The 9,962-nt window shown below is 36.1% G+C and overlaps 2 protein-coding genes across 3 annotated transcripts in view; one reads left to right on the top strand and one right to left on the bottom strand.

The window, feature by feature from the left end:
* LOC144855147 (urocanate hydratase-like) overlaps positions 1 to 9,962 on the top strand; it is a 46,642-nt gene that overhangs the window by 36,430 nt on the left and 250 nt on the right. Inside the window, exons 10-17 of one of the 2 annotated variants that reach the window (XM_078712964.1) lie at positions 214 to 263; positions 755 to 911; positions 1,953 to 2,145; positions 2,629 to 2,711; positions 3,114 to 3,162; positions 3,249 to 3,311; positions 3,536 to 3,650; positions 4,087 to 4,535. The exons of the other annotated variant lie outside the window; for it this stretch is intronic. Coding sequence (XP_078569090.1) covers positions 214 to 263; positions 755 to 911; positions 1,953 to 2,145; positions 2,629 to 2,711; positions 3,114 to 3,162; positions 3,249 to 3,311; positions 3,536 to 3,650; positions 4,087 to 4,194 — 818 coding nt within the window. The 3' untranslated portion in view covers positions 4,195 to 4,535. Of the gene's footprint in view, positions 1 to 213; positions 264 to 754; positions 912 to 1,952; positions 2,146 to 2,628; positions 2,712 to 3,113; positions 3,163 to 3,248; positions 3,312 to 3,535; positions 3,651 to 4,086; positions 4,536 to 9,962 lie in introns of those variants that run through there. 2 annotated transcript variants of the gene reach the window in all.
* Positions 4,538 to 9,894, bottom strand: LOC144855153 (ADP-ribosyl-[dinitrogen reductase] glycohydrolase-like). Its single transcript, XM_078712970.1, has 8 exons — positions 9,718 to 9,894; positions 9,089 to 9,284; positions 8,640 to 8,786; positions 8,026 to 8,169; positions 6,466 to 6,620; positions 6,143 to 6,308; positions 5,514 to 5,672; positions 4,538 to 5,204 (listed from the first exon to the last, which is right to left on the bottom strand). The coding sequence occupies exons 2-8, from the start codon at positions 9,239 to 9,241 to the stop codon at positions 5,034 to 5,036; spliced, it is 1,095 nt and encodes a 364-aa protein (XP_078569096.1). The 5' UTR covers positions 9,242 to 9,284; positions 9,718 to 9,894; the 3' UTR covers positions 4,538 to 5,033.

Raw genomic sequence — 9,962 nt, 5'->3', positions numbered from 1 at the left:
TACTATTTTTAGGGTGTTTTCTTTATTACTCCATGGTATAATAAAACACTCGACGCAAGAGGGCGTAATATTTCAACCGCCATGCATCGTGTGTATTCATGTGAAACCGATACGCATCAACAACCACGACACGGGGTCAAACAACAAGAAGGCCCCCCCCCCCCCCCCCTTCTCTTTCGCGCGCGAAACACTTGTTGGGAAACCCCAAAAGAATCATGTCTTCAAAGCAAAGAAAAAGAGTTGTTACTGTCCAAGATGATTCGGTGTGTTATTATTTTAATGTTGATAGTTTTAGAGTAATATTTATAATGCTTGGCCAAAAACAACTTAGCTAGGCCTAGGCCTCTTTTAGTTAGTTAGTTAGGCTAGGCCTAGAGATTAGATAGAGTAAGAGTAGCCTACTACTATTCTATTCAGCAGGGGAACCGGGGCCATCAGGCTGGATGGGCCCTAGCTAGATTAGATAGCTAGGCCTAGCTAGAGAGAGAAGCTATGTATGTGATTTCATAAATAGGCAGGCCCCGGCAGAGGCTCTCTCAAGCTAAACTAAGACTTATATAGTATAGTAGAGTATAGGATAGTAGAACTAGTACTATAGTAGTAGCTAGGTTAGGCCTATTGTTAATCATTGTATAACAGGTGTGTAGAATCCTATCTATAGGAAACTCCGTGATATCCTAAATCTAGGTCAGGGTCACATACCAAATATCAATTTTTAAATAATTTTTTTTAAATAATTTTTTTCAAATATCAGGAAGAAGATATGGAAGAGGTAAGCCAGACACAGACTTTGACCCAAGCACAAAAAGCAACCGCTAACTTGTCCAAGGATGTCATAAACAAAATGGTCAGTGAAGTGGTACAGTATATGCTGATTATGGAACAGAAGAAGATTCCAATTAAAAGAACAGGTATAAAAAGACAGACAGACTAGCACCACCTAATGGCCCTCCTAGCAACTTCTACAATTTGCTGGTCCCGCGATCAGAACTCCAACACCTAAAATACAGCGCCACCTTCCCTTGCTGCACATTTCAATATTATAAGGAAATTCCACCCATCTATTCGTGATTGGGACTTTAAAGCCCCCTTCCCTACGTTTTTTAGATCTAATTTAAGATCACAAACTATATTTAATGTAAAAATAATACTATATGGTCCTATTGCGATAACTTTTTTCGTCTTTAAACGGTTAAAAATGTGAAAAATAAGTCGATTCTAATAATTATAGCGGCCCGCTATAAATCCCAAAATGCTTTGCGCGCGGATTGATATTTTGTTTTTCACCTGTAATTCGCCCACTTTTCGATCGATCGTGCCGGCCAAAACAAATGGAAGACTCCTAACTTTTCAGCGAAAATACCGGGTTTTCCCCAATTTGTATCAACGGAGTCTGGCAAAAATAGAAAGACAATTAATGCAGCAACTATACAACGTCAGGCTAGGTATATAGCTAGCGTATGATGTTCGTACGTTACCGATGTTTACCAGCTAGGCCTACAAAACTAAGCCAGGCTAGGCCTAAGACCGTCCACGAGAGGTCGATCGCCGCGAGCTACTTAGGTAGTGTATTGTTTCTCACTTTTTATCATAATTTACCATAAAACGTACATTTAAGACAAGGAATGACATGGTTTAATGTTTTTAAAGTGATATATATGTATTATTTTCCAAAAAACGTCCAAAATTGCAGGGAAGGGGTCTTTAACTTGTCCATTGAGCATTGCATTAACTAACGTTTCAAATTAAAAATGTACTTTTCTGTTGAGGACAGGTTTTTCCGAATTGAATATGCCATTTGTATTTAGAAATTCGCATTGTAATTTCATGAGCTGAAAATAGAACATTTCATCATTTAGTAGTTATTGAATGTCATGTGACTCACAATCCTCCAATCAAATGACAAGAATTTAATCAGGTGTGTTATAATATTTCTTATTGCAATTTAACAGATATTAACAAGCATGTGTTAAAGGATAACAGTAAAGCATACACAGAAATATTTCGACAAGCGAAAGAACGACTGAAGAATGTGTTTGGTCTTGAGGTTACAGAGTTGGAGTTGACGGCCACAAAAACTAAAAGCAAAGTCTACATATTGCTGAATACTCTTGATGCAGACACACATTCAGATTTTGTTGACATGTAAGTTTGTAGTTTTTAAATAGAACAACTCTGAACTGATTCGACTTGTTTGTGTATGCATATATATTGCATATCTGGCTTGTGTGCACTTTAAAGAACACAGTTCATCTTTTGAAAGAGTAGGGGGTTACCTCAGTGTACTGTTCTCTCTTTGCCTCGTTCGTGAAATGACAAATGAGCACCATTTGGTGGCAGCTGTATGACATCAAGGAACACTTGAGCCTTGTCTACACTATCAAACAAAAAAATGTGCCCATATATGGACATGATGATGTCATATCTCTACCATATTTGGGCATACCTCTCATCACACTTTTTTGTCAAGCAAGTTTGATAGTGTAGACAGAGCTTTAGGGAAGATGAAAGTTGTTGTTGTTGTATGTAGTGTCCACACAAGTTATCCCCCCCCCCCACCCCCCATATGTTTTAAACTATTAGGTAGGTAGCTAACTGTAACTAGTTGTATATGATTTATATTTGCAGGTCTTCTGAGGAACCTCGAATGACTCTACTCTTAATTGTTCTAAGTATTATCTTCATGAATCAGGGAGAAGTGATCACAGATGGTAAGAGACGATCACAATCATATCAAATAACTGTCCACGTTCACAATAGATGATCATAATATGTGTTTAGGTTCTGTCTAACTCTTTCATCTTCCCTTAGTCTCCCTTCATACAGCTACCACCAAACAATGCTCATTTTTGTCTTTCGTGGCAATGGTATTCTTTAACAATGCTCGTCCCCTGTTGATCCTGTCATGGTCTTCTTGTCTATACAGGCTTTTATCCATTATCTTAATGTAACTAGTTTTTAGTGGGCTTCCTATCACAAGCCCCTTGGGTTTCCTTTAGGTTCCTTTCATCTTCTTTAAATTTGTTCTACTCCTTTTTGTTATGTGTATTGTTTTTTATGAGACGAATAGAGATTGATTATCTCGAAAAATAATTGTTTTTGTTGATTTTCAGCATTATTATGGCACATTCTACAGAAGTTGGATATTAATTGTGATGAAGGGTAAGTTTTATTTCAATCACTTGCGTTGAGTAAAAAAAAAGAAAAATTCCACACTTAGGTTTTGATTTGGTTTTTTTTTTTCATAGAAAAGACCATGAAGTGTTTGGCGATGTGAAAAGGATCCTTACTGTTGACTTTACAAAACAAATGTAAGATCATTCATTTATTGTCACATTAGTGCATGTTATAACACACCTGACAGTATTCTGGCCATTTGATTGGTTAATTTCCTATCACATGCTGTTCATTATTCGTTCTATTTTATATTTATTGTCACATTATTGCATTTTATAACACACCTGACAGTATTCTGGCCATTTGATTGGTTAATTTCCTATCACATGATGTTCATTATTCGTTCTATTTTTTTAAGGTACTTGGAATATACAAAGATACCAAATTCAGAGACCCCTATCCATGAGTTCAGGTGGGGTCTACGAGCACATAAGGAAATCTCTAAACGCAAAATACTAGACTTTGTCTGCAAAGTATGTATATATGATAAGTGATTGTTTATTCTCTATAATCATTGATATCCAAGTTCGTTTTATTGTTATTATTATTGCTTTCTTGGAATTGTATTTATGCTCACTCCATGTTCTGGTGGAAGAACGAGTCTTCTCGGATAAGGACTATAAACCGTAGGTCCAGTGTACACATCTAGCTCATGTGCACTTTAAAGAACCTAGTACATCTTTCGAGATGAGTACGGGGTTACCCTGGTGGTGTACTAGTACATAACATCCACTGATCATAACTGGGCCCTATGGGAGACCAGTCTTTGACTGAAGAGGTTGCCCAGTTAGTATAAATAAAATATTTCAATTCAATCTGTATAATAATAAATGAATAAGAAATGAAATAAACATTATCTAGATTTTTTTAGGTGTTTTTTCATAATTTGTTGCATTCTGATGATTTCAGGTTTATGATAACATGAGACCAGAGAACTGGAACACACAATACAGAGAGGTGATCAGGTCAGAGGGTGGAAGAGAGGATCAGGAAACAGCCGGAACTAGTAATGCATGAAGCAAAGCATGATGGAATATTGAGTTAGTAGTCAAGGTCAAAGTTTAACTGTAGTTAGGTGAAGTGTAGCCTCTATAGTACAGCAGGAAAAAGGAGACTATATAATTTATAAACTACTTTGTTATATACTAGTGTGTATTCTTTAAATGGTGCTAACAAACTTTAGAAATTACTATGTATAAAGAATAAGTGCTTTAAATGGTGTTAACAAACATTAGTAATTTACTATGTATAAAGAATAAGTGCTTTCAAAATAGTTAAATTTGTTTATTAAGTGTTAAAATGTATAATTAATAGTTATAGTTTACAGTTTAAATAATAAAAAGAACAAATGTAGACAATATTGTACTGAATTTACTTTATTGGAAGAAAATTACAAATTACTTAATAAAACCTTGTTGTATATATCATGTATATACTGTATAAGAAACATATCTAATCTGTAATAATATAAATTAAAGCACCATAAAACTATTGAAATCTGAGTGGTTACAAGCATGCAGTACTTTTAGTTTTTGATCTCAATATGAGCTTTAACCCGTTTCTTGCCATGTTTCATTTCATTTACAAATTATGAATACAATTTTTGTTTTCAGCCTAGTTAAAAAAATATGTCATGTTCCAACTCATTTTTATTTCCGATGTTGAACTCAACATGCTTTAAAAAGTATATCACCATTCCAACTCATTTATTTCTGTTTCTTTATGTTGGACACATTAATGTCATCAGCATGCTTTAGTTGCATTCAACTCATTTATTTCTAATGTTTCTTTATATTGGACACATTAATGTCATTAGCATGTTTTAGTTGCATTCCAACTCATTCTTATTATATTTCTCAAGTTACTTTAATAGGTACTCTACACACTTTGACAAAGTTTAATATCTGAGTATCCAACCATTCTTTGTGTTTGAGTTCATCTCGCCACGAGGCTGGTAGACCTGATGCCCCCAGCTTGCAACCTAACAGGGCTCCTGCTACTGCTCCGTTTGTATCCGCATCTCCGGCCTACAAAACATTAAATGTTTAAACCTATAGAGTACTGTTTAGGGTTACATTTCAGTCAATAGGGACTTTACAAAACAGGAAGGGAAGCCACAGGATGGTGGAGTTTTAACAAAGAGGGCGGATCTTAGCGTGAAATTCTGTCTTAAATTTTTAAAGACGATAAAGTTGCCATTTTCCCAATAGATGCCAGCTCGTGGCCTGAAAGGTCCCCAGGCATTGCTCCATTTATATTGGCATCTCTGGCCTACCAAATAGGTTTGTTAGGCAACCCCACCATGATCTTGATTTGTACCATCAGACCTGATTTACCTCCATTGTAATACATTCAATAGCATCCCTGAAGTTATCTTGTCTCAAGCCCCAGAATCCAGCCCCAAGACATTTATATGTGTAGCCGATTGAAGACGACCTAGCCAACTCTAGGTCCTTGAGAGAGTTGGCAAACATGTGTTTTCTCAGTTCATTAATCTACAAAATAATCAGAATGGTATTCTTAGTTTGTTGGTCAGTACTCTCTATTTTAATGCAAGGATATATTTTTTGGGGATAAAGGTCCTGTATTCAATTCTGAACATAGGGTAATGAGCTGTTAGGAGCTCAGTGTACTAAGCCTCGGCATTATGTGGTAGGGTGGCCAGTTCCTTTCCAAGCTGCCCCCTCCCTAGCACTTTCAACCAGGTACTCATTTACAGCTGAGTAGGGATTTGAACCTTGGTCAACTACCCAACTCCTATTTGGATAATCATCCGTAAAAGAGATTAGTGGAGGATTCGCCCAACCAACCCGTCGGTCACCACCACACCTTTCCCATGTGACTACAACACAAAACATCATTGTCATAACATGTTAATACTTATTTTAAGTATTATTTAAATGTTGAGCACCTTGTCTTTTTTTGTTTCATTGCATTTATTATGACATTCAATAAATATACCTACAGCATCTTGGTCATCTTTGCCATTTTCAAGTTTTGGTAATTGTGCTTTTGCATATTCATACGCATCATCGCACAATTTGCTGACATCATAATTTCCATCTTTGAAGTGTTTTCCCTGAAGCATCATCGCTATGGCAGTTGTCACGGCAACACATGATGCTTGGCACCTGTAAAAGTCGAATATTTTTAAAAAAAATTAAATTATTTATGAAAGCAATAGAAAAGAAACAAATATCCACCCTGGTTTTTTTTAATATTTTATTTACAATGAAAGGGACAGGGACATTAGAAAGAAAACCTAGTAAAGCTAATTTGCATAATTACCGTGGGTCAGCGTGTGTAACTCTACAAATTTCCAGAGTGTTTTGGATGACCCCATCTATGTTGCCATAGTTACAGATTCCAAGTATTGATGTTCTCATCACGCCTCCATTTGGTGCTATGTTTCTATTTTTCAATTCCCAGATTGATTTTGCAGCCTGCAGAAATAAAAAAAATATTTAGAAAAAAAGAAATGAAATTATACCATAAAAAAAGAAAAGAGAATCATTTTTAATTCATCAATTACAAAACACTGCCCTCTTGTGTTCTGTAATAGTTTCACTTTCCAGAAATAACTACACAGGTGAAGTTTATGCAAATTCGGTTGAAATCAATCAACCATGATGATGACTTGTGATTGGCTGAGTGGTGAGCAACAAGACCATGCTGTGCTGTTGTGAGCACATCTAGGCCTAGCTTTACAGGCAACTATGGAGGGTTAAATGATTGATGATCATAGGAGTTTAATTTCAAATGGAAGTCTTGTAAATAATGTGATATACTGTACAGTCTGTTTTGGATATTTACTTAAACTAGTAATGTGTGATATACTGTGGCAATCTTAATTTTACCTGGACTATCTAGGCCAGGAACTAGCTATCTAAGCCAGGGACCAGCTAAACCGGGGACCAGCTAGGCCGGGGACCAGCTAGGCCGGTGACCAGCTAGGCAAGGGACCAGCTAGGCCGAAGACTAGGCCTATAACTGGTAGAATGGCCATTCAAGAATGAAAGTACATCGGAAGCCTTTGCAATGTGTGGATTTTTTTACACTTAGTCAACTGGTAGGATAACGCTTTACAATGTGATTGATTCAGGAGGCCTACTGTGTCATCTTAATACATTAACTGGATAATACTTTAACTGGATAATACATTAACTGGATAATATTTTAACTGGATAATACTGGTGGGATATTATACAGTACATCAAGACTTGCAGAGGAGTAGTATAAGGTAAGAGCTAATGTTTTTTTTTCTAATAATATGAGGAGGTATTTTACATATTAGGTAAACTAAAAGCATATACGGTAATGTCGATCTGTAATCCAATATTTCAGCAGTTCAATTTTGTTGGTCGGTTTTCAATTGAACTAATTGTCTACCTCTAGTTTTTAGTCGCGTGCAACACAACTCTACATCTCACTGTGTCGGTCGGTCGGTAAACACTAACTTGAGCACGCGACTGCAGCCATATGGCCTTGTTCTTTATATAATATATTTAGCTTTCCCTAAATTTCAAATTCTCTAACTGTTTTATGAACCATGTTAATAAATAATATGCCTGATGATATTAATGACTAATTAGCTGTAGCTTGGTGGTTAATGTGCTTGCCTTCCATTCCCAAGGTCCAGGGTTCAATCCTGACCTAGTGCCAGGGTTGTAACTCACGACTCTTTTCAACTCCACTTCCTAAGCCCGAGACTTAGTTTATAAGCACAATAAATTATTAAATAGTTTATACATCCTGTAATTGGCGAGTTGCTCGCTGTTGGATGTGATGAAATAAAAAATAATATAGAGCGTTTTTTCCTTCCCATCTCAAAACAAATTTGTTTCTAACCTTGTGAGGATTAGTTAGGAAACTTTCATGAAACATAACCATGTTGGTGGTTCTACCAACTCCCATTCCTGACGTGTCTCCCAACTCCTTGAAGCCGTCTGTCGCCCAGTCGTCTAACCTTTTGGCAAAATCTAAAGCCACAGCCTACATGATAGGATAACATATTCATATCGTTTAATTTTCATATTCATTTTTGTTGTGAATACTGTCTGTGATATGTATCAAAGCCATAGACAAGATCTGACAAGGGAGGGAGGGGGGGAAGGTGGTGTTTGGGGCGTGTGGGGTCCAGGGGCCAGCTTACCGTACCATGAATTGATAACTCGCGCTGCTAGTGCTATAGATATAGACAGGGCTAAAGCTCAAATAATAGAAAGATGTTAGTTGAGGCATACCGTAGTCTATGCACTCGAACTGTCAAATTACTAATTCAATCAGTAATTATTTAAAACTGGAGATGGTGTTTTTGATAGATATGAGGGTAGTGGGGGATAGTGGAGGGTTCACTGTAAAAGAGGTTCACCCAAACTCCCTGTCTATGGGCCTGTGAATAGTAATATATCTACTCTATGAGTATACTTTATATATTTTATTATCAATGTCTCTATTGTTACCTTTCCTTTATTGAATGTTAATGACTGCATTATTAGAATCATTTGGTCGCTGTCATCCGTCCAATCAGCTACTGGGAACACGTGTTGATGCATGAATTGTTTCGGTATCAACGTCTTAGACGTGTATTCCAACGGCCTTGTATAATTCTGTTGAAATTCAAAATTTACTTTCAACAAAATCAGTAATTTTTTAGTTTCAAAAAATAAATTTTAGTTATAAATTAGGAGTATTTTTTAGTTCATACATTGTAACAAATGTGCTTGATTACTTTCTTTGGAGGAATTAAAAATGTTGTTTTAAAAAGAAGGAATTTTACAAAATGTTTACTACTTTAAACATGTCATTTTGTTCATCTACAAATTTAAACCTCAGTTCAGTCATTATTAGTAAGTTCACCCCCTTTTACAAATGCTGATTACTGCAGTTACTGCAATATTTTTAGCTTTACTTGTTCTGCTTGTTCCTTTGTCATGAATTCTGTGAGTAGTCCAATAGCATCTCCGATACAGTTTCCGTAGATTGCGCCTAAGATGTGGTCCTTGAGGTGTTCCTTATTTTCAAAATCTGTCTTGTAAGACAAACTCGATTGCTGCTGTCCCATATTGAGAGAGTATGTCCCGCTATTTCCAGCCAGTTTTGTAGTGCTAAAAAAAATAGCAACATTAAGATTTAACAAAACCCACTTTTAAATATTTAATAATTGTAAACAAATGTATTTTTCTACCATTTTCTATATTTAGTATTTATTTAATAGCTGTCGCAAGAAGACGTAACTAAAGACAGAACTATATAGTGCCCTCTAAATGGGGCGGGGTAAAAACAATTACTCCAAATGATGTTCTATGGCGTTTATTCAAAGCGGGGTGTTTATTATGAATAAATACGGTAAGCCTACTCTGACAGTGATAATACGCACACTCCACTGTGACTCCAACTGGGTGGGTGGGTGATAGGGAGTAGGATAATACGTACTAGTGCAATACTATTACTAAACAGGACTAAATTATACAGTGTACTATTTACTGTACACTTCCTGTGCAGCAGCAGCAGGCTAGAAAAATCTAAGTAAAAACTTACCAATATTTAATCGTAGGCCTACTGTAATAATCGTTTTTGTACAATTGTAGTTTACTTAAAATGAAATCTTGAGCAAGCTAACATCAGATGTTTATAAATAACGTTACTTACAGAAAAGTAACGGTTAAAAATAGAAATTACATTTTGCTGTCAAATCATTATTATGGTGTAGTCTTTTATGTCCAGACAACCTTATATTTGTACTTTAAAGATCAAGCCTAAGTGTTTATTACAACCGTTAGAGG

This window comes from Antedon bifida, chromosome 11 (assembly GCF_963402885.1).
Source record: "Antedon bifida chromosome 11, ecAntBifi1.1, whole genome shotgun sequence".
Classification (NCBI taxonomy): domain Eukaryota; kingdom Metazoa; phylum Echinodermata; class Crinoidea; order Comatulida; family Antedonidae; genus Antedon; species Antedon bifida.
The sequence above is the reverse complement of the archived record's forward strand: the minus strand, read 5'-3'. Positions and strand labels throughout refer to the sequence as shown.

Excerpts from the sequence above, each read along its gene's own strand:
- LOC144855153 (XM_078712970.1), bottom strand. The coding sequence starts at position 9,241 with ATGGGACAGCAGCAATCGAGTTTGTCTTACAAGACAGATTTTGAAAAT. Across the intron at positions 8,170-8,639 it reads TAACATTCAATAAAGGAAAG|GCTGTGGCTTTAGATTTTGC; the intron begins GTAACAATAGAG and ends CCTATCATGTAG. Across the intron at positions 5,673-6,142 it reads GCAAAGATGACCAAGATGCT|ATTAATGAACTGAGAAAACA; the intron begins GTAGGTATATTT and ends ATTATTTTGTAG.